The sequence below is a fragment of the Sus scrofa genome, chromosome 6 (assembly GCF_000003025.6).
Source record: "Sus scrofa isolate TJ Tabasco breed Duroc chromosome 6, Sscrofa11.1, whole genome shotgun sequence".
In the NCBI taxonomy this organism is placed as follows: domain Eukaryota; kingdom Metazoa; phylum Chordata; class Mammalia; order Artiodactyla; family Suidae; genus Sus; species Sus scrofa.
This window is the reverse complement of record NC_010448.4, coordinates 72,816,017-72,839,701: the sequence shown is the minus strand read 5'-3', so window position 1 is coordinate 72,839,701 and position 23,685 is coordinate 72,816,017. Positions and strand designations below refer to the sequence as shown.

At 48.0% G+C, this 23,685-nt stretch overlaps 1 protein-coding gene across 1 annotated transcript; it reads left to right on the top strand.

The window, feature by feature from the left end:
• On the top strand, positions 1,517-4,377 carry LOC100624852 (melanoma antigen preferentially expressed in tumors-like). The gene is made up of 3 exons (XM_021097596.1): positions 1,517-1,803; positions 2,254-2,820; positions 3,819-4,377. Exons 1-3 carry the CDS (start codon positions 1,517-1,519, stop codon positions 4,375-4,377), a joined length of 1,413 nt encoding a protein of 470 aa, XP_020953255.1.

The window sequence follows — 23,685 nt, the reverse complement described above, 5'->3', positions numbered from 1 at the left end:
GACAACCTCAGTCTATCTAGGTCAGCAGGTCTTGAATGGTGGCCTGCAGTTCAGGATGGCAGGGAGATTTTCCATTTTCAATCTTTTCAGATGTACAGTTGTAAAATTTTGGGTTTGCCTCTAAATGTAGTTTCACCGTAATTTCAAACATTTTTTTTTTTGGTCTTTTGTCTCTTTAGGGCCTCAAGCATGACATATGGAGTTTCCCAGTCTAGGGGTCTAATCGGAGCTGTAGCTGCCAGCCTACGCCAGAGCCACAGTAAGGCCATCTGAGCCGCATCTGTGACCTACACCGCAGCTCACGGCAACACCAGATCCTTAACCCATTGAGAGAGGCCAGGGGTCGAACCTGCAACCTCATGGTTCCTAGGTGGATTTATTTCCCCTGGGCCAAGACTGGAACTCCTTAATCTCAAGCATTTTGGTGTGTATTTTGCTTTATATCATTTTTAAATATCTTAGACAATTAGATTTTATTTTTAGAGAAAAACATCTGTCTGGAATTTTACTTCTTTTTGATTTCCTTTCTTTCTTTTTTTTTTTTCCTTCTGTTTTCTTTTTTGGCTGGCCCACAGCATATGGAATTCCTAGCCAGGCATCAAGTCTGACCTAGAGTTGTGACCTGCAAGGTCACTTAACCCAATGTGCCAGGCCAGGGGTCTAACCCACATCACTGCCACTGCAAAGCACTATCAATCCTGATGCTCCACAGTGGGAACTCCAAGAATCTTATATCTTGACATTAAAAATATTTAGTTTTGTGGGAGTTCCCGTCATGGCTCAGCGGTAATGAATCTGACTAGGTTCCATGAGGTTGTGGGTTCGATCTTTGGCCTTGCTTGCTGGTCGGGGATCCAGCGTTACTGTGAGCTGGGGTGTAGTTCGCAGACTCGCTTGCATCCCGCATTGCTGTGGTTATGGTATAAGCTGGCAGCTGCAGCTCTGATTCAACCCCTAGCCTGGGAACTTCCATATGTCGAAAGTATGGCATATGGAAGTTAGATTTTTTGCTAAAAAGAAAAAAAAAAACTCAGATGGTGCACATGACAATCATTTTAGGACTATTTCCTTAATCTTTGCCACCCCTGTTAAGTGTGGGAGCTTAGAATGGGGGCTGTGTTGTGCTATTTGTTGCGCCTGTTCCCACAGTTTTGTGCTCCATGGGATGGTCACAAACTTTTCTCCAAAAAGATTGGGCTCGGCCTTCAGGCTTGTGGGACCCACTTCCCAGTGCAACATAATGAAGTGACACAGTGATGGGAAAGGGATGGATTAGTGGTTGGGTTTCTTCCTCCTTAGTACATGTGAGAAGCTTGTTCTGGTGCCCACAGGGGCGAGCTATGACTTTGTGCCCAGAGTGAAATTCGGATAAATCGAGGCCCTACCAGAGCCGTGACTGTGTCTCTGAGGTGGGTCCCCTGAAGGGTGGGGAGACAGATGAAAGTATTCGTGCTTGACCTCCTGAAGATGCCTTGTCTGTCAGCTTCCACAGGATTCCTTTAGCAGAAGAGCCAAGATGAGTGTCTGGAACCCTCTGAGACTGCGGGACCTGGCAGGAATGAGCCTGCTAAAGGACGAGGCTTTGGCCATCACTGCTCTGGAGTATCTGCCCACGGAGCTCTTCCCCCCACTGTTCATGGAGGCCTTCTATGGGAGTCACAGGGAGACCCTGAAGGCCATGGTGCAAGCCTGGCCCTTTGGCCGCCTGCCCCTGGGAGGCCTGATGCAATTTCCTCATGCAAGAGCCTTACAAGCCGTGCTGGATGGGCTGGATGTCCTGCTTGCCCAGAGGGTTCACCCCAGGTGAGTCTGATCCAGGCAGCGTAGTAGGATCCTGGCATCCCTGAAGTGACTGCAGGGAGAGTGGGTGGTAATGGCAGGGAACAGAGGCTACTGATGGCACCAGGAAGAAGTACAGAGCCTTGGCCATTCCTGAGTCACACGGGAAAGGCTTTCCAGAAGTATAGGCGTGCCTGAGATGCAGAAGAACTTGAGAAAGAACATGTCTCAGGCTCTTCTCAGGGATGCTTCCAAGCACTAGGGGTAGAGAACCCAGAAGGATGGAAGGGAAAAGGAGGTGGAGGGAGGCAAGGCAGAGAGGGGAGAAGAGGGCGAGGCAGCAGGTGATATCAGGGCTATGGAGTAGGAGCACAGGTGGGAAGTCTGAGTGTTGCCTAAATTCTGAGGCTGTGCTTTCACCCAGTGTGGATTAATGAATCCATCCCAACCAACCCATCTGCTGTTTCCCCGCAGGAGGTGCAAACTGCGGGTGCTGGATTTGAGGAATACTAGCCATGACTTCTGGAGCATGTGGTCTGGAGCCAGGGCCCCCATGTGCTCAAGGATGCTGAAGGCACCGGTGGCTGAGGACAGGTCAAGGGCAGAGCATCCCTTGGCCCCCATGGAAATATTCATTGATCTCTGCCTCAGTGAGAAGACCCTGGATGGATTCCTCTCTTACTTCATGAGCTGGGTGGAAGAGAGACTACTCTCAATACACCTGTGCTGTAAGAAGCTGAGGGTGCTTTCAATGGACAAGAAAAACATTCAGGTTCTGCGTATGGTGCGGCTGGACTGTATCCAGGAGGTGGAAGTGAGTTGCACCTGGCCGCTGTCCACCCTGGCCACGTTTGCCCCTCTCCTGGGTCAGATGAGCAACATGCAGAGGCTTCTTGTCTCTCGTGTCCACGTATCTGCGCCTGAGGAGCAGGAGCAGCATTGCCTCCAGTTTACCTCTCAGTTCCTCAGGCTGCAGCACCTCCGGGATCTCCATCTGGAAGCTCCCTCCTTCCTTGAAGGCCGCCTGGACCAGATGCTCAGGTGAGAGTGGCACCGCTGGCCAAATCACAGTGAACACAGCACTAGAATGCCAAAGGCACTGGCTCTCTTGCAGCTCTGTCCCGAAGTGTTTGACCACATAGCCACAAAATCAAGGGAAAAGCACAAACTTGGGTGGAGGCTCTGGAAAGGGATACCATGCGCGGAAGTTACAGGCCAGGGGCTGGGATTCAGTGGAAGGGTGTGTGGGAAGTGGGACTTATGGCGCAGAGGACTTAGGAAAGTAGGTAAGTGAAAGGAGTGTTGCAGAGGGAAAACCGCATCCGACCTGAGCATTTCTCAAGGGAAGGTCTGTGCTCACCCCTTCTGGGACCACAGTGAGCTTCTCTCAAATTCCTCATCTGTCAAATGTCCACTTGTGCTGGAGATAAATGCCTAATACCTGGGAAATGCAGGATTCTGGAGATGGTGGGGTGGGATAGGCAGCACAAAGGGTATTCAGATGTGCTAGGTGGTTGCTGATGAAGCGGGATGGGCGAGAGCTCCTGCAGCCTGGCCATCCCAGCAGGTGGTGGTATAGGATCTTGTGTCTCTGCAGGTCACCCACCAGCCTTACCCGGCCTGAGATATGGCCTTCTGGGGCCAAGCATGGGCTGAAGGAAACCTGAGTTGAAGACATTTCATGTTTTGTTTCAGTGTTGAAATTCAGTGGTGTCCACACTTGATTGAGGCAAGGTGCCAGGCTCCCCTCTGAGAATGTTTTAGGTATTCCATTGACTTCACAGTCAGAGGCACATTGAATAAGTTTTACTCTGCTTATTGATGATTAAAAAAAAAAGCTTTCAAGGCTCTATGAACCCGACCCAGCCACACCCTGAACGTGAAAGGACTCAGGCTCAAGTAGGACTGGGAATTCTAGGTATTGATTGGTATCAGATGGATGGTCAGATCAGTCTTGACCTTAGGCAAATCATGTTCCCCACCTCGAGGTCACCTTCAACACCTGTTTCCCAGAAATAATTCTTCTGCTTTGTCCCCAGGTGCCTGATGAGTCCCTTGGAGAACCTGGCAATAACCAACTGCCTGCTTACAGAATCAGACGTGACCCACCTGTCCCAGTGCCCCAGCATCAGTCAGCTAAAGGGCCTGGATCTGAGTGGCATCACCCTGACTCACTTCAGTCCTTACATCCTGCAGGTTCTGCTGGAGAAAGTTGCATCCACCCTGCAGGAACTGTACTTGGAGAAGTGTGGGATCGTGGACCCCCAGCTGGAGGCCATCCTGCCTGCCCTGAGCCACTGCTCAGCGCTCACCTCCTTCAGCGTGAGGGGGAACCTCCTCTCCCTGGCCATCGTGCAGAAGGTGCTGGGCTGCACCACAGGACTGCCCGGTTTATGCCAAGAGCTCTACCCTCCCCCTCGGGAGAGTTACAGCTCTCTGGGTACCCTTCTTCCAGGGAGACTCGCCCAGGTTCGGGCTGAGTTGTTAGAGAGCCTGAGAGCCTTAGGACGACCCAGGACCATCTGGATTAGCTACAGCCCCTGTCCTCACTGTGGAAATGACGCATTCAAACATGCAGAGCGCATTGTGTACAGCTGAAGGCCCCATGCCAGTTGGTTGTCTCCATGCAAAGATTTCCTCTGTTCACTTTGAAGATGAAATCTAGGACATAATTCCATCAAGAAGGGCAAACACCTTCAATGTGAATGGCAAAATGAAATGTGGTCCAGCAGGAGTGCAGGATTGCAGAGGATAATGTGATTTGGGGAATTGATGGGACTTTAAAGGGACATGTGCTTTGTAGAGTCAGATACATGAATCTAAATTTCTGGAGGGAGGGAGTTCCCATGGGGCACGAGGAAATGAATCCGACTAGGAATCATGAAGTTGCAGATTTGATCCATGGCTTTGCCTAGTGTGTTAAGGATTGAAGTTGCCATGAGCTGGGTGTCGGTTGCAAACGGCTCAGGTCCTGGTTTGCTGTGGCCGTGGCATAGGCCGGCAGCTGTAGCTCCAATTCAACCCTCAGCCTGGGAACTTCCATATGCCACGGGTCAGTCCTAAAATGACCAATATAAACAATACATACATACCTACATAAATAAATAAATTTTCTGAAAGGAAATTCCAGCTTGAGACACACATGTTGGAATTACTCCTGGATAGGGGGGTGTAAAAAAAAAAGGTGAGGAGTTCCCTTTGTGGCACAGTGGAAATGAGTCATACTAGGAGCCATGAGGTTGCAGGGTTGATCCCTGGCCTAGCTCAGTGGATTAAGGATCTGGTGTTGCCATGAGCTGTGTGTGTAGGTCACAGGTTCGGCTTGGATCTCGCGTTTGTGGCATTGGTGTAGGTTTGTAGCTGTAGCTCCGACCTTAGCCTGAGAACCTCCATTAGGCTTGGTTCAGCCCTAAAAAGTGAAAGAAAGAAAGAAAGAAAGAAAAGAAAGAAAGAAAGAAAGAAAGAAAGAAAGAAGAAAGAAGAAAAGAAAGAAAGAAAGAAGAGAAAGAAAGAAAGAAAAGAAGAAAGAAAAAGAAAGAAAGAAAGAAAGAAAGAAAGGTGAGAATTAAAGTGACACACTGTATAAATTGACCAGGGTCCTCCATGGTATATCATCCTGTGTTCTCAGGAATCTCTCTTTAGCAATAAAGAACAAAGGCACTGAGTTATCCATGATTGAAAACTCACCATTTCTATAAGTTCTTTATTCTGTATGGAGAGTCACCTCATTACTTATTTCTGTGGCTGTTCTGTGGGCTAAAGCACAGTGCAGGGGAACACAAGGACCAGTGAGCCACTGGGTGAAGAGCTCTTGTGTCCTCACTGCCTCATCAGGCCATGAACCTGGATAAGAGCATCCCCATGGTTCTCATGGGGGTCCATCCTTCTCAGTTCCTGGCCTTTGAGTGTGCCGGAATGGGCTTCTCTGCCCAAAGCATAGCCCCTAGTTTGGGAAGGTATTCATCATACTGCTGGTGAACTGGAGACTCTTATCCTAACCAACCCATGCCTATCAATGTTAGGTACTCTTCCTTCTTGAAATCTAGTTTTGGCCAATAAAGACACCAAAATAACTTTTAGCGAATTACTGAAACAGTTTAAGCATTGAACTAGATTTTAGTATTCCAGTCACATGAAAAAGTATATCCTTTTAGGTAGGCCATGTGAAAGAGAGATTGACATTATTTCCATAACACGTCTTTCTTCCTCAAGTGAGTATAGTACTTTTTGACATCACATAATAAGGATGTATAACAAAAGAACTGTGGGTGTATGCGGCCTCCTTGCCTGTGGTAAGACACTGTTCAGTTTCCTGAGAAACCAATAGGGAACAGCTGATTGGACAATGTGTGAGTTAGGGATGCTCCCCCCCTGCCTCCATCAAAAATTCTCATGTAGGAGTTCCCGTCGTGGCGCAGTGGTTAACGAATCGACGAGGAACCATGAGGTTGCGGATTCGGTCCCTGCCCTTGCTCAGTGGTTAACGATCGGCGTTGCCGTGAGCTGTGGTGTAGCTTGCAGCCGGCTCGGATCCCGCGTTGCTGTGGCTCTGGCGTAGGCGGTGGCTACAGCTCCGATTCAACCCCTAGCCTGGGAACCTCCATATGCCGCAGGAGTGGCCCAAGAAATAGCAACAACAACAACAACAACAACAAAGACAAAGACAAAAAAAAAAAAATTCTCATGTAACTTACACTCTGCCCTCCCTATCCTCAGGTCCATCTCCTTGGTTCCATCAAACGAAGATCCTGTGAACTCTATTTACTCTTGGAAAATATCTGTTATAAATGAACTTGAGCCTTTCAACCAGTGTTTCCAGGGTCACTGGCATACCGGTATATATTAGAGGGGATGTATTATGAAAAGAGTCTTACATGGTAACAGAGGCTGCAAAGTCCTCCAGTCTCTATCTGTAACCTGGAGCACCACAAAGTCATGGGCACAAGCCACATTGAGGCTTAAGGCTGAAAACTGGTGAGCGGGTGGTGTAACTCCAGTCTGTGGCCAACGACTTAAGTACCAGGGACCAGCGATGTCATTCCAGAATCTTAAGTCTCAAGAGCCAGAAGCTTTGATGTCCATGGGCAAGAAGGGAGAGAAGGAGGGACTTTGCTCTGCTTGTTTGATTCAGGCCCCAAGGGATTGGACAATGTCCCATATATTTGATTAGGGCAGCTGTCTTCACTCTTCTGATTCCAGAGTTAATCACCTCCAGACATACACAGAATTAATGTTTTAGCATCATTCTGGGCAGCCTTTTTGATTTTTTTTTTTTTTGTCTTTTTTTCCATCCTTGGGCCGCCTTGCAAGCATATGGAGGTTCCAGGCTAGGAGTCTAATCGGAGCTGTAGCTGCCAGCTACACCAGAGCCACAGCAACACGGGGATCCTTAACTCACTGAGCAAGGGCAGGGATCGAACCCGCAACCTCATGGTTCCTAGTCGGATTCGTTAATCACTGTGCCCGACGGGAATCCAAGGCTTTTGGTCTTGAGTCTTGAGACTTCACAGTCTGTTTTTTGTTTTTGTTTTGTTTTTTTTTTTTTTTTTTCCTTCTTCTAGGGCGAGCAGCATATGGAGGTTCCCAGGCTAGGGGTCGAATCGGAGCTGTAGCCACCGGCCTACGCCAGAGCCAAGCAACTCGGGATCCAAGCCGCATCTGGAACCTACACACAGCTCACGGTAACGCTGGATCCTTAATGCACTGAGCAAGGCCAGGGATCGAACCCACAACCTCATGGTTCCTAGTCGGATTTGTTAACGCACTGAGCCATGACGGGAACTCTGAGACTTCACACTCTAAATTAAATCACTGGTTCCCTGATTCCAGGTCTTTGGCAGACTTAGAGCTAAACCATCAGCTTTAAGCCTTGGTCTGACTTATGCCACCAGCTTTGCAGGTTCTCTAGCTGACAGACCATGGAGTGTGGAACTTCTCAACCTCTGTAACCATGCAAGTCAGTTCCCATCATAATCTTTCTCTAATATATTCCTAGATGTGCAGGTGACCCTGGAAGCACTGGTTTGAAATGCTCAAGTTCATTTACACAGAGAAAATTTTTAATAGTAAATACAGTTCTACAGGATCTTCAGTTGATGGAATCCAAGGAGGTGGACATGATGATACCAACATGAAAGGCAGACTCTAGTTAATCTGGGGATTTTCAAACTGGGCAGGGGGTAGCACCCAACCCACACTTTGTCCAGTGAACATCTTTATCCTGATGGTTACAGAGGAAAATGGCTGACTAACAGGGGTGTCTTACCACAGGCAAGGAGATCTCATACACCCACAGGTGCTTTGTTAAACGTCCTTATTATGCGATGTCAAATGTGATTTACTAATCTTTCCTTATGGAGAGAGACAGGATGTGTTACGGAAATAATGTCATCTCTCATGGGCATGGCCTACCCCTAAAAGGATATAACTTTTATATGTAGTATAGAAATACTCAAGAATCTGAAAAAGAATGGATGTGGGTCACGTAAAACTGGATCACTTTGTTGTGCAGCAGAAATTATCACAACATTGTAAATCACTCTTCAACAAAACTTTAAAAAAGAAAAAACCCCCCACAGAAACCTGTTAAATTCCTGTACTATTTTAGTATTTTTCTAAAGGGAATGTTGGTGTCTTTACAGGTCCAAACAAGAATTAATTCAAATGGAAATACCCATCCATGATGGGCCTGGGTTGGTGAGGATCAAAGGCTTGCCTGATCTGCAGTGTGGACAACACTTTCAGAACTGGGGGCCTTGCCTTCTGCACTCAAAACCTTCCAAGAACACTCAAGCCAGGAAGGGAGGAGTATGGACCCACAAGAGAAGCATGAGGAATGCTCACATCCAGGGTCATGGCTGAGTCAGCCGTGAGGGCCCAGGAGCTCTTACTCCACGGCTCATTGGTCCCCTGAGTATGTTCGCAGTTCTGTGCACAAACTCAATGAACAGCCACGGAATGTGTAAGAGGTAGACGTGTCCAGGCAGGGTAAAGGTCTCGCAAAAAAGGTAGAGTTTCAATCCGGACAACACAGTGGTTTTGTTTGTTTGTTTTTTCAAGTAGAGATTGCTGAGGGATAACTGAGAACATAGGATAATTACCATGGAGGACACGGCCAATTTATGCAGAGGGTTCCTTTATTTATAACCGTTTCTTTACAACATCCACCCAGGGATCATTCCACATGTGTGTCTCAAGAGGGAACTTCCCTTAGAAATTTGATTCATATATCTGACCCAGAACACAGGTCCTTTAAATCCAGCACCTCCCAAGTAGAGGTCCCTGCAATCCTGCACTTCCATCTGGGCTATGTTTATTTTTCATTCACGGTGACTGATATTTGAAGCATGGGTCTATTTCCCCTCCAGATGGAGGTAGCCTAGATTTCATTTTCCAAGGAGAGGAAAGTGTTGGATGGAGACAACCAACTAGGCATGGGGCTTCAGCTGTACACAATGCGCTCTGCATGATTGATTGTGTCATCCCATAGTAAGGACAGGGGCTGTAGCTAATCCAGATGGTCCGGGTCGTCCTAAGGCTCTCAGACTCTCATAGAGCTCAGCCGAACCTGGGCGAGTCTCCTGGAAGAAGGGTACCCTGAGAGCTGAAACTCTCCCGAGGGGGAGGGTAGAACTCTTGGCATAAACCAGGCAGTCTGTGGTGCAGCCCAGCACCTTCTGCACGATGGCCAGGGAGAGGAGGTTCCCCCTCACGCTGAAGGAGGTGAGCTCTGAGCAGTGGCTCAGGGCAGGCAGGATGGCCTCCAGTTGGGAGTCCGTGATCCCACAGAGCTCTAGGTCCAGTTCCTGCAGGTGGATGCCACTTTCTCCAGCAGACCTTGCAGGACGTCAGACTGAAGTCGGTCAGGGTGACGCCACTCAGATCCAGGCCCTTTAGCTGACTGATGCTGGGGCACTGGGACAGGTGGGTCAAGTCTGATTCTGTAAGCAGGCAGTGAGATATTGCCAGGTTCTCCAAGGGGGCTTTCAGGCACTGGGGGAAAAAAAAAAACAACAACAACACAAGAATTAGCTCTGGGAAACAGAGGTGGAAGTTGACCTCAAGCTTGGGGCTCAAGGATTTGCCTAAGGTCAAGTTTATTCTGACCATTTGATAATACCAGAATGCCCAGTCTCACTTTAGCTAGAGTTCTTTCTCCTTCACTATGTGGCTGGGTCATATTCAAAGAACACTCTAAGCTCTCCTTCCTCATCTGTCAAGGAGATTAAAACTTATTTCCCTTCCCTGTGAGGATGAATGGAATGTCTGGAACATTCTCAGGGGAGACTCTGACAACCTTGTCTCAATCAAGTGTGGGCATCATGGACTTTTAATATTGAGAGAAAACTTAAAAAATGCTTTCAACTCAGGCTTCCTTTAGGCAAGGCTTGGGCTCCAGCACCTGTATCTCAGCCCAGCGAGGCTCATGGGTGACATGCCTAGAGAACCAGCCTGGGCAAGAGCCTACAACATCAACTGGGCTGGCCAGCTTGCAGGAGCTCACTTACATTTATGGATCACCTGCAAACCACCTCCCACTTTTTTGCATCCTTGTTGCTCTCTCTCCGTTACCATGATATCCAGAATCCTGCATTGCCCAGTATTAGGTACCCTATCTGCAGCACAAAACAACGTTTGGCAGATGATGATTTTGAGATAAACTCATTGCAGTCACAAAATTGGTGAGCAGAGAACTTCCCTTTAGACCAGCTCAGGTGCACTCAGGGTGCTATGGCCATAGACCACAACTTCCTCTCCAACGCTTCCTTCCCTTACCTGTTGTCCTAAGTCATCTGAACACAGACATCTCTTCCTGGAGATGAAATCCATACCCACCCTCACTAGATCCTAATCCCTGGGTCTACAGCTTCCTAGTATTCTGTCCCTTTCTAGAGTTTCTACCCCGGTTCTCCCTCTCTTAAGATGTGTGTGGTGATGTGATATCACACTTTAGGATTGAGCAGCAAAGAGCCAGTGCATTTGACATTCTCTTGTTGTGATCACTGTTCCTTGGCCAGTGGTGGCTTCTCACCTGAGCATCTGGTCCAGGCAGCCTTCAAGGAAGGAGGGAGATTCCATATAGAGATCCTGGAGGTGGTGCAGCCTGAGGAACTGAGAGGTGATTTGGACAACATGATGCTGCTCTTGCTCCTCACGCACAGACGCATGTATGTGGCAGAAAAGAAGTCTCTGCACATTGCTCATATGACCCAGGAAAAGAGAAAATGTGGCCAGGGTAGACAGATGCCAGGGGCAATTCACTTGCACCTCCTGGATACAGTCCAGCTGGACCATACTCAGAACCTTTACAATAGTTCCCAAAGGCATTGAAACAATATTCAGTTTCTTACAGCACAGGTGGATCAGACCTTTTCTCTGCTCTGCCCAGCTCATGAGGTAAGGGAGGAATCCATCCAGGGTCCTTTCATTTAGGCAAAGCTCTATGAATACCTGCAGGGGAGTCAAAGACTGCTCTCTCCTTGACCTGTCCTCAACCGTTGGTGCCATCATTGACCTTGAGTACATAGTGGCCCTGGATCCAGACCACATGCTCCAGAAATCCTGGCTAGTATTCCTCAGATCCAGCACCTGTAGTCTGCACCTCCTGTGGGGAAACAGCAGGTTGGTTGGTTAGGATGGTTTATGATCCATGCAGAAGGAAGCACAGTCTCAGAATCTAGGGAACAAACACTCAGACTTCGCACCTGTGCTTCCACTTTTTTACTCCCCTGACGTCATGTGCTACCTTGCCCTCTTCTTCCTCTCTGCCTCACCTTTCTCCAGCACCTTTTCCTCTTCTATTCTTCTTGGTTCTCCCCCTCTAGCACTTTTTTTTTAATTTTTTTTTTGTCTTTTTGCTATTTCTTGGGCCGCTCCCGCGGCATATATGGAGGTTCCCAGGCTAGGGGTCGAATTGGAGCTGTAGCCACCAGCCTACACCAGAGCCACAGCAATGCAGGATCTGAGCCGCGTCTGCAACCTACACCACAGCTCACGGCAACGCCGGATCGTTAACCCACTGAGCAAGGGCAGGGACCAAACCCGCAACCTCATGGTTCCTAGTCGGATTCGTTAACCACTGCACCACGACGGGAACTCCCCCCTCTAGCACTTTTAAGCATCCCTGGGAGGAGGGTGGGATCTCTTTTTTTCAAGCTTCCCTGCACACTCCTGCACTTCTGGAAGGAATTTCCCAAAGTGAGCTCTGCTATGGCCAAGGCCCCTGAGCTTCCTCATTGGGATCGTCAGAAGCCTCTGGTTCATCCAGGCTTATGACACGAGCTGTTTCTTCCCAGAACCTAGCAGGTTACTTATATCAGACTCACCTGGGGTGAACCTTCTGGGCAAGCAGGACATCCAGCCCATCCAGCACGGCTTGTAAGGTTCCCACATGAGACATCTGCATCAGGCCCCCCAGAGGCAGGCGGACAAAGGGCCAGGCTTGCACCATGGCCTTCAGGGTCTCCCTGTGATTCCCATAGAAGGCATCCATGAACAGTGGGGGGAAGAGCTCCGTGGGCAGATACTCCAGAGCACAGATGGTTGAAGTCTTATCTCTCAGCAGGCTCTTTCCGGCCAGGTCTAGGAGTCTGGGAGGGTTCCAGACACTCATTCTGTCTCTGCTCTGAAAGGAAACTGCCAGGGAACAAAGCATGAGCACACTTTAGACTGTCTCCTTACCAACTCAGGGCCAAAGTCACGGCTCTGGCTGAGGTGGAGGACCTTTCCTTTTCCCCAGTTATAGGCTGGGCTCCGTGGTCACAATGCTGTAACTCCTTCCCTATCGGCTTCAGAATAAGCATTCCACAAGCACAGAGGAAGAGGAAAGGCAACCACTAGTCCATCCATTTCCACCCACTGCTTTGCTTAACTCATGTTCCAGTGGTAAGTGTGTACCATGAGCCTGACTGCTGTCCGTAATCTTTTTTGGGTGAAATCTTTCAGATCATCACTCAGAGCCCCCAAACTATGGGTAGGGGAGCATTCTGTGAAGCCACACAGCCTCCACCCTCAGTTCCCACAGTTAACCAGGCTGGTAAAGGTTAAGGGGATATCCATGAAATGAATGCCATTTGCATAAACTAATTATTTTAAGTGTCAAGAAATAAAATTCCAAACAATCGGATGTTTTTCCATGAAAAAGAATATCTGCTTGGTTAAGACATTTAAAAATTATGTGACCAAACCACAAAACAAAATATAGGGGATAAGACAAAATTATGCTTAGAGGCAAAATCAAAATATTAAATCAGCTAATCTGAAAAAAATTAATTAAAACTTCCCCCTTCCACCTCAAGCTGCATGCCACCATTCAAGACCAACAGACCATGCCTAAGATAGGGGGCTCTTTGCTGAGGTGGGTGACTCACCAGCTTTGATGTGGTTGGCGGGGTGCCCAGATCAGATCTCAGACCAGGTGGAGGATCCAGGAGGTCCTTCTGGAGTCTGAAGATTCTGCATCAGGTTGTTGGTCACTGAGCTTTTATAGACCTTTCTAATCACATCTTCCTGATTTCCAATGGCTAACTTCCAATCATAAGTGACACCTGATTAGATTCTGGGAGGTCCATCGGGTTAGTCCTGATTGGATCACTGTGTCTCAAGAAGAATTGATTAAGTCAGATATTCTTTTAGGAAAGGGAAGAATGGGGGAGGGGTGGGGGGGAAATCAAAGACTCTTTTTTTTTTTTTGTCTTTGCCTTTTCTAGGGCCTCTCCTGCAGCATATGGAGGCTCCCAGGCTAGGGGTCGAATCGGAGCTGTAGCCAGCGGCCTACGCCACAGCCACAGCAACGCGGGGATCTGAGCTGTGTCTGCAACCTACGCCACAGGTCATGGCAACGCTGGATCCTTAACCCGCTGAGCAAGGCCAGGGATCGAACCTGCAACCTCATGATTCCTAGTCAGATTCATTAACCACTGCACCACGACGGGAACTCCAAAGACTCATTCTTTGATTCACTTCACAAACATGGGTTGACTTTTGCTAATAGAGACAGTTATAGTCATGAATGTGAGACAGTGACGAGAGTATGCCTTTGTGATATTGAACAAGAAACGAAACACTTGAGACCATCATTGTTGGGGGTCTTTGGCCATATCAGAATTATCTAGATGTCCCAGAATGAAAACAGTTTCATGAAGACAGTGGCGTTGTTCCCAAAGGGAACAAAATATATGTCCCTGTATCAGCTTGTCCCTTAGGTGTTACGTTGGAAGCGTAAGAGATCGTGAGCCTATCCAGGCAGCAAGGGAAGTGCTTTTGGGGCTGTGGTTGGTTTTCCAGCCTTAAGCCCCGCCTTCTCTAAAGGTGGACAGGACAAAATCACCATGTAAGCCTGGGGGCCTGGCAGTGTGCAGCTGGGCATTCATAAAGGGACCCCGTGTAAAACATAGCGCTTTTCCCTCCATGGGCTGGAGGGAGATTGAAAGATTATTCTCTGAGTCTTTCTCTGGAAATTAAATTAAATTAAAAGGCAGTGACTAAGAGGATACAGTGTCTTTTTTTTTGTCTTTTTTAGGGCCGCACCCGAGGCGTAAGAAATACCCAGGCAAGGGGTCAGAGTTGCAGAACCGGCTAACGCCACAGCCATAGTGATGCCAGATCCAAGCTGTGTCTTCATCTTATATCACAACTCTCGGCAATGCTGGATCCCTAGCCCACTGAGCGAGGCCAGCCATTGGACCCTATCTTGGATACTAGCTGGGTTTGCTACCACTGAACCATAGTGTCATCTCTGAGGGTGTTTCCTCCCAGAAAATTAGGGTCAGCACAGCAAACTGGCATAAAAAGATGAACTCTGGGGAGTTCCCGTCGTGGCACAGTGGTTAACGAATCTGACTAGGAACCATAAGGTTGCGGGTTCGATCCCTGGCCTTGCTCAGTGGGTTAAGGATCCAGTGTTGCCGTGAGCTGTGGTGTAGGTTGCAGACGCAGCTCGGATTCCGAGTTGCTGTGGCTGTGGTGTAGGCTGGCAGCTACAGCTCCGATTCGACCCCTAGCCTGGGAACCTCCATATGCCATGAGAACAGCCCAAGAAATGGCAAAAAGATTAAAAAAAAAAAAAAAAAGGCAAACTCTGAGAATGTGATCAGAGCGAGAGGTGTGAGCCCTGGGAGATCAGGCATTTCCAAGACTGAGAGCCACTGAGGGTGGGCAGCGAGGGTTCTTTGGGAACTTGGATGCAGGGGAGAAATCAATATGCTCGGTCACAAGGAACTCTGTCCTCAAGGGCAGCTGCTAAGAAGAGATAGTTTCTTTTAGGTTTTCTCCCCACTGAGGACACTTCCCTGATGGAAAATAGCCCCATCCCTTTTCCAGGGGCCTTGAGAGATGAACCCTTATCCTGTTGGCACCTTTCCAGATATATTTTGGTAATTACTGTTTCCTCAAACCTAGGTAGCTTCGACACGGATTCTGATCAAGTGCATGTCATCAGGCACAGAAATAAAATTCTGGGAGTTCCCGTCGTGGCGCAGTGGTTAACGAATCTGACTAGGAACCATGAGGTTGCGGGTTCGGTCCCTGCCCTTGCTCAGTGGGTTAACGACCCGGCGTTGCCATGAGCTGTGGTGTAGGTTGCAGACGCGGCTCAGATCCTGCGTTGCTGTGGCTCTGGCGTAGGCTGGTGGCTACAGCTCCGATTGGACCCCTAGCCTGGGAACCTCCATATGCCACGGGAGCAGCCCAAGAAATAGCAACAGCAACAACAACAACAACAAAAGACAAAAAGACAAAAGACAAAAAGACAAAAAAAAAAAAAAAGAAATAAAATTCTGTTGTTCTCTTCATACAAAGCTCTATTTGCAAATACCAACACCTTTCCAGCACTGAATGCATGTGATGCTTAAAGAATCTGCCGTGTTCCAGGATGACTCCCACCTTAGTCTGCATCACACGGAGATTCCTTGGAAGTTTCAGGACACAAAGAAACAATACCCTCCCTCCATTCCCAGAGTTTTCTATGTCCTCCCATGAAATAGGGTGCCCAAATGACTGTTATTTAGCACCGGCCACCAAGCCCAGGATTCTTGGACAGGGGTTCTCCATCTTGGTATCTTTTCTGAATCCTCTCTCATTACATTTCTACCATGTGTGTAGAGGACTTTTACATAAAGTTGGGTTAAATCGGATTACAATAATTGACTTTTTTCTTCTTTTCTTTTTTTGTTGTTTTTTAGGGATGCCCTTGCAGCATATGGAAGTTCCCGGGCTAGGGGTCAAATTGGAGCTGCCGTTGCTGGCCTACGCCACAGACATAGGATCGCTGGATCTGAGCCATGTCTGTGACCTACACCACAGCTCAGGGTAACACCGGATCTTTTAACCCACTAAACGAGGCGAGGGATTGAAACCGCGTCCTCATGGATACTAGTCGGGTTCTTAACCTGCTGAGCCACAATGGGAACTCCATATACTAATAGACTTTTTAAAAAGCTGCAATGGACTGCTCTTATGAACAACAGTAATCACAATCGTCTCTGTTTATTGAACAGCTGGTGAGCAATGGTGCCGGCGCTTTTTATCGCTAGTTCAGATAAACTTCAGAGAAAAGCTAGAGGTCACTGCTATTTTCCGCATTTTTAGCCTGGTGGACCTGAGTCCCTGCCCGGTCAAGGAATTTGCCACTTCCATGCAATGAATAATTGGTAGGTCCCCTTCGTTCAAGGCATCAGAAAGAAACCTGAGTTGTCAGACAATCCAAATATAGGAAAGGACTGAGAGAGATTCACCTGGATTTAGTGGAAAAGGAGAGATTGCAAAATCTAAGCTGGGGATATTTCCATGGCATCCTAGCCTCTATGAGAACCAAAAATAAATAAATAAATAAATAAAAATAAAAGAAAATACAAAAAAGAAACAATTATTTTATTTTTTTTACCAAAAATAAAGTTTTATTTTTTTAATTTAAAAAACAACTTTATTGAAGAAAAATTTACACCCATTAAAATGCGTTCATCTTAAGTATGTATTTTGATAGGTTTTTGACAATGGTATATGCCCATGAAACTATCACCACAATTAAGCTCTGGAACATTAAGAAACCATTGTTTTAGAGTGGCAAGTAGTACCTAATTCTTTGAAGGAAGCTCTAGGGATGATTTGGAAGGATACAAAGTTGGGCCTCTCTGGACATTTGGGAATTCACGACCAAAGTGTGGGGGGTTGGTGGCTGGAAAATTCCTAGGAGGAGATATCAGTTCTTGGGGGATTCCGGCTGCGCTAATGTAACCCGATTCTTACTGAAGTCAGCCCAGCGTGATCAGATACCAAGAGTGAGGACTGAAGGATGTTGATTGGATACCACGGGATATCAGGTATCCTAGGTGGGAAATCTTGTGAAACTGACTAATCAGGTCTCCTGCTAAAACTGGACTTTATAAGAATGTGCACAGATGAGCAGAAGGTCCTGGTGCCTGACTAGAGTTTGGTCAGTATTTATTCATTTTACTTTTTAGGGCCACACCCACGGCATATGGAGGTTCCCAGGCTAGGGGTCTCATCGGAGCTACAGCTGCCAGCCTATATCACAGCCACAGCAACGCCAGATCCAAGCCAAGTCTGTGACCTACACCACAGCTCATGGCAACACTGGATCCTTAACCCACTGAGCAAGGCCTGGGATCGAACCTGCAACCTCAGGGTTCCCAGTCGGATTCATTTCCACTACACCGCGATGGGAACTCCTGGTCAGTATTTAAATGATGTCCCCTGAACTAATGAATAGAAGCCCAAGGCCTGTGTCTCTATAACTGGAATTTCATCCCCAACAGCCCTGGTTCTCACTGTGCACATTCTCTGAGGCCACTCTGGAACTCTTCCCACCCACATTCTCAGGACAGAGTCCTGCAGACCTTGCACATGGGGAGCGGGCTCATGGGGAGGGCTGGGATGTTGCAAGCTTGTCCCCAGGGATGTCTCAGCTCCCCAGATACCCATCTTCCACTCCTACTGACCTCACTGGCCCTCTGTGTGGTATTCTGATGCCACTTTCCTCTCCAGCAGCCCCTCATATCAAGCCTTGGCCCATGGAAGAGATGGGCAGCAGCAGGAAGGAGGTGACCCAGAGTCCAGGACCCAGAAGGTTCCTTGATAACTGACCCAGACTCAACCCAGCATCCTCTCTGCACCAATGTGGATGCTGGTCTGATGGGAGGCCCCAGAGAAGTGCTTTAGGTCCATCCTGACCTACGGCATTCCTGTTCCAGCTCCATTTCCATAATCCAGTGAGTAGGCACCGTCCCGTAAGGGACTCAGACTTTCCTCAGTCTAACACTCTCAGTCTTCTCCTAAACTTTTTCTCTTGAAGCTCTTTCCTCAAATCCACTCTCCTTTCCTCTCTCACCTGGCTTCCTCCAAGCCTCACCTTTTTTTCATCTGCCCTGATAATCTTATATCTCCAGCCACCAGAGGGCACTGTGAGCCTAGAATTAGCTGCAGTGCTGGGTCCCAGAAAGCAAATCCGAGGGATGGCTTGGTATTGAACCTGAGGGAAGCCAGGGAGAGGAGGCTGGGAGGGTAGGGAGGGACTGCTCAGGCAGGGGCTTGACTGGGGACCCCTGGAAGTTTGTTAGGAAGGTGGAGACATAACTTGATGGGTGTTTTCCTGTCCCCCTGGCTACTGTTGGACTGTGTTCTGGGGGAATTAACAAAGAATCAGGAACTCCAGCAAGAGACCCTTGGTTGCTCCTCGAGGCAGATACTGGCTTGCATTTGCGTGGTCCTGGGGCCAGCTTTGGGGACACTAGGAGACAGAAGAAGCAGCACTTTGCTCTCAGAGTGAAGGTGAGGTATGAGGTTAAGACAGCGATTGATGGACTTTCTAGAGCCTGGTCTTTACTTCCTAAGACTGGGAGGATGGGAAAGGAGCAGGTATGGAAATAGAAAGTATGGAGTCAGTTGGGCCATGTTAAATTTCAGGAGATTACATGGGTGTTTTGGGGGGGGGAGTACAAAACTAATGCTGGCAATATAATTCTGTTTATATAAAATCACATGTATTCTTTTTTTTTTTTTTTTTTTTTTTTTTTTGGTCTTTTTGCTATTTCTTGGGCCGCTCCTGTGGCATATGGAGGTTCCCAGGCTAGGGGTCAAAGTGGAGCTGCAGCCACTGGCCTATGCCAGAGCCAGAGCAAGGTGGGATCCGAGCCGCGTCTGCAACCTACACCACAGCTCACGGCAACGCTGGATCGTTAACCCACTGAGCAAGGCCAAGGATCGAATCCGCAACCTCATGGTTCCTAGTCGGATTTGTTAACCACTGTGCCATGACGGGAACTCCAAAATCACATGTATTCTTATTCAAGACCTATTTGCAAATGCCTCCCATGCACTTTATATTTTTTACCTGGAGGTGCAGAATTGGATACAAGAGGCCTGGTAATTTTAAAGCCAGACATACTGACCAAGGTCAGTCCGGAAAAGCAAAGTTTTTCTTCTGGTATCGTCAGAGTCATTGTGGGTCAGGAAAGAATGCCATGCAGGATTCTTTTCCCATATCAGAGCCTACAGGGTGGCAGCCCAAAAGCCAAATGTGCCCCCAGAGACATGTTTTAGAACAAAGTTTTGACAAATATCATTTGTGGCCAGAGGTTAAAATCAAGTTTTATATTACAGTTTACTCTCCAATATCCCTGAGGAAAAATATTAAAAGAAAAATGTAGCAACACCAAACTCACATCTTTAAAGGGCATCACTGGGCATGATCGGAGAAGTAGCTTCCCTGAGGCAGGGTCCCATGACCTCAAGGTCTCCTTGGTCCCTGCCTGCAATTCTTTGCTCTCTCGCTGCCTGACCCTGGGTTCTGTGAGGTTCATGCATCGAATAAGAAGATGCCCAGACAATTTCACCTGAGTCTGAGACAGAAGGAAACCTTTCACCCCTTCCTTCAGGGGTCAAAGCGTAGGAAGACCCCAAGATGGGATTTGGACCCCAGCTTCCACAGTCAAAGCATCACATTTTGGCAGAGGAAGCGGCCGACAGGTTATTGGACTCTGCTTCACATCTGGGTTGTCCCCTGTGTCCTTGGCTGCGTAGGCCTGTTGTCTTCGAGTGTCTAACAACAGCCAAGGCCATTTTTGGAGGATTTCTTCTGCAGCAAGTTCTGGGCTCAGAGTTTGTATCCGGGTTAGAGATCATCAAGGTACCCATTCAAAACAGAGGAAGAGATAGATACAGAGAGGAACAGAAATGTCTTCAAGAAGAGTTATAACTGGTGGAGCCAGAATCCTGTGGCACGTCCGTCAGCGCTCTTGACTGCGCCATGCTATCCCAGCACCTGGCACAGAGCTGCTCACTGTAACCTTTGTAATAAAATTCTGGAGTCACTGGCTTCTTTCTTGCTGGAAGACCTGAGAGAGGATCTGGTCCAGATATCTACTTCCTTGTTTAAACAGCAGTATCTATTATTCCAAATAAATTGCACCAGTGTAGGGAGGGCGGGGCCAGATGGCAGAGGCGTAGGACATGGAGCGTAATTTCTCTAGTGAACACACCAGAGATACCTCTGCATGTGGAGCGGTTCTCATGGACCATCTACTGAACGCTGTCGGAAGATCTCTGATTTCCAAAAGGGCAAGACAGCTGAGTAGGACAAAAGAAAAAAACAAACAGAGAGAGAGAGAGAGACAGAGAGAGAGAGAGAGAGGAGAGAGGAAGGAATCAGGACAGGACGGCACCCCTGGGAGGGAGCTGTGAAAGGGGAAAGGTCACCATACACCAGGAAGGCCCTCACTGGCAGAGACCAGGGGGGACAGAGGGGACCTTCGAAGCCTTGGGGGGGGCGCTGCAGCTGCCCATTTGCAGAGGGTAAACTGGAGAGAGTCCTGCTAAGTCAGTTGGTACCACTGCCCTGCACACCCCAGCCAGAGACACTGGAGCAGCAAGGTGGGCGGGACTGGACGCTGAGGCTTGGGCTTTGGAGGTTGGATCAGAGGAGAGGACTGGGGGTAGCTGTGAGGAGACAACGTGAGGGAGCTAGGGTGGGGGTGCACCATAATCCAGAAGACCAGGAGGAAGGCTGGGCCTGCCGGAGAGGCACGGTGCCATTGCTGGGGGGCAAGGCTTGAGAGGGGAGGGTGGACCATTGCAGATGCTCCTTTGCCCTGAGCCGGCTCTCAGGACTCAGAGCAGTGCTTGCATGAGTTCTCTCAGTGGGTGCTGGCCACTGCGGTCGTCATGCACTTCAGAGGCGGGAAGAGACCTCTGCCTCCACTGAGGTCTTCTCAGGAGCAGGTGACAGTCACTGCTCCTTCCTGCTTGGGAACGCACGAGGCCCATTGCTTCCACTGCCCCCAAGGGGCTGGGACTGCGATCAGAGCAGGCGTCAACCCCTTCCCGCCCCTTTCCAGCAGCTCCCTGCTGCTGCTTGCAGGAGACCTCTCTGCTCCTACCAGAAAATGACTAAAACTTATCAATGAATTTGGTAAAGTGGCAGAACACAAAATTAGTACACAGAATTCTGTTGCGTACCTGGAATTCCCGTTGTGGTTCCATGGAAAGGAACCTGACTAGTATCCATGAGAATGCAGGTTCCAGCCCTGGCCTTGATCAGTGGATTAGTGATCCAGCATTGTCCCCAAGCTGTGGTGTAGGTGGCAGACAAGGTTCGGATCCCGTGTTGCTGTGGCTGTGGCTTAGGCTGGCAGCTGCAGCTCTGATTTAACCCTAGTCTGGGAACTTCCACATGCTGCGAGTGCAGCCCTACGAAGAAAAAAAAAAAAGAAAGAAAGAAAGATGAAAAAAAGGAAAGAAATCCGTTGCATTCTTATACACTAATAATGAAAGATTAGGAAGAGCTATTAGGAAATAATCTCATTTACTATCCTATCGAAGGGAATAAAATACCCAGGAATAAACCTACCTAAAGAGGCAAAAGACCTCTATTCTGAAAACTGCAAGACACTGATGAAGAAAATCAAAGATGACAAAAGCAGATGGAAAGATATACCACGCTCTTGGCCTGGAAGAATCACCTTTCTCAAAATAACTATACTACCCAAGGCAATCTACACATGCAGCACAATCCCTGTCAAAATATCAATGGCATTTTTTCACAGAACTAAAAGAAAACGTTTTACAATCTTAGGGAAACACAGAAAAGTCCCCAAATAGCAAAAGCAATCCTGAGAAAGAAAAATGGAGCTGGAGGAATCAGGCTCCCTGACTTCAGACTATACTGCAAAGCTCCAGTCATGATACGGGCACAAAACCAGAAATATATCAACTGTGGACCAGCATAGAAAACCCAAAAATAAACCCATGCACCTATGGTCAATTAATCTGTGACAAAGGAGGCAAGAATATACGATGGAGAAAAGACAGACTCTTTAATAAATGGTGCTGGGAAAACCGGACAGTTACGTATAAAAGAATGAAAAGGACTTTAAGACCTGCCCTTAAGTGAAAAAAAAAAAAAAAAAGAAGAAGAAGCAAGATGATCAAAAACACACTAAGACACTTTTATCTTATTTTTTTTTTGGTTTTTAGGGCCGCACCCGAGGCATGAGTAAGGTCCCAGGCTAAGGGTCGCATCTGAGCTGTAGCTGGCCTATGACACAGCCACAGCAATGTCTGAGGCGCATCTGCAACCTACACCACAGCTCACAGCAATGCTGGATCCTTAACCCACTGAGCAAAGCCGGGGATCGAACCATGTCCTTATGGATTCTAGTCAGGTTCGTTGCTTCTAAGCCATGATGGAAACTCCCGAAACATTTTCAGTAAGGGAAGATCAACCATGTATTTATTTCTGTGTGCCTGTATGAATGTGTAGAGAGTCAGAGAGATGTCTGGAAAATTCACCAAACTGAGCCCTCTGAGGACCGTCTGGGAGGAGGAGGAAGTTCAGTAGATACACTTGTTCTGTCTGTGTCATTGGAATGTCATCTTGTACCACTTGGGTGACACCAAAAAAAGGATTGAAAACAAACGAACCTGTCTTTCATGTACATTTATGTACAAATATATTGACCACAAGTGCTGTTTCTTCCATATCAACTTACTTATGTCATAGATAAACAGCAAATGTTGATTTCACACAAATTTGGATTTCAATGAAAAGAATCACTTGTCTATAAACTGATGATAAAGATTTCCACACTCCTTGCAGGTTTTTTTTTGGCGGTTGATGTTGTTTTCAAATTTTTTTATTAAGAGTTCCTGTCATGGAGTTCCTGTCAGTGGAGCAGCAGAAACGTGTCCGACTGGGAACCATGAGGTTGCGGGTTCGATCCCTGGCCTCACTCAGCGGGTCAAGGATCCGGCGTTGCCATGAGCCGTGGCGTAGGTGGAAGACCCGGCTCAGATCCTGTGTTGCTGTGGCTGTCCTGTAGGCCGGCGGCCGTTGCTCCAATGGGACCCCTAGCCTGGGAACCTCCTATGCTGAGGGCATGGCTCTAAAAAGCAAAAAAAAAAAAAGGGTTCCTGTTATGGATCAGTGGTAACAACCTGACTAGTCTCTATGAGGACTAGGGATTTGATCCCTGGCCTTGCTCAGTGGGTTAAGGATCCAGTGTTGCCGTGAGCTTAGCTCTAGTTCACAGACATGGCTTAGATCTGGCATTGCTGTGGCTGTGGTGTAGGCTGGCAGCTGCAGCTTCACTTCAGTCCCTCGCCTGGGAAACTCCATGTGCCTTGGGTGCGGCCCTAGAAAGACAAAAATAAATAAATAAATAAATAAACAAACAAACAAATAAAATAAAAAAGCATTACTAGGAGTTCCTGTTGTGGCTCAGTTGAAACGAATCTGACTAGTATCCATGAAGATGCTGGTTCAATCCCTGGCCTCGGTCAGTGGGTTAAGCATCCTGTGTTGCTGTGGCTGTGGTGTAGGCGGGCAGCCGCAGCTCTGATTCGACCCCTAGCCTGGGAACTTCCATATGCCATGGGTGCGGCCCTTAAAAAAAA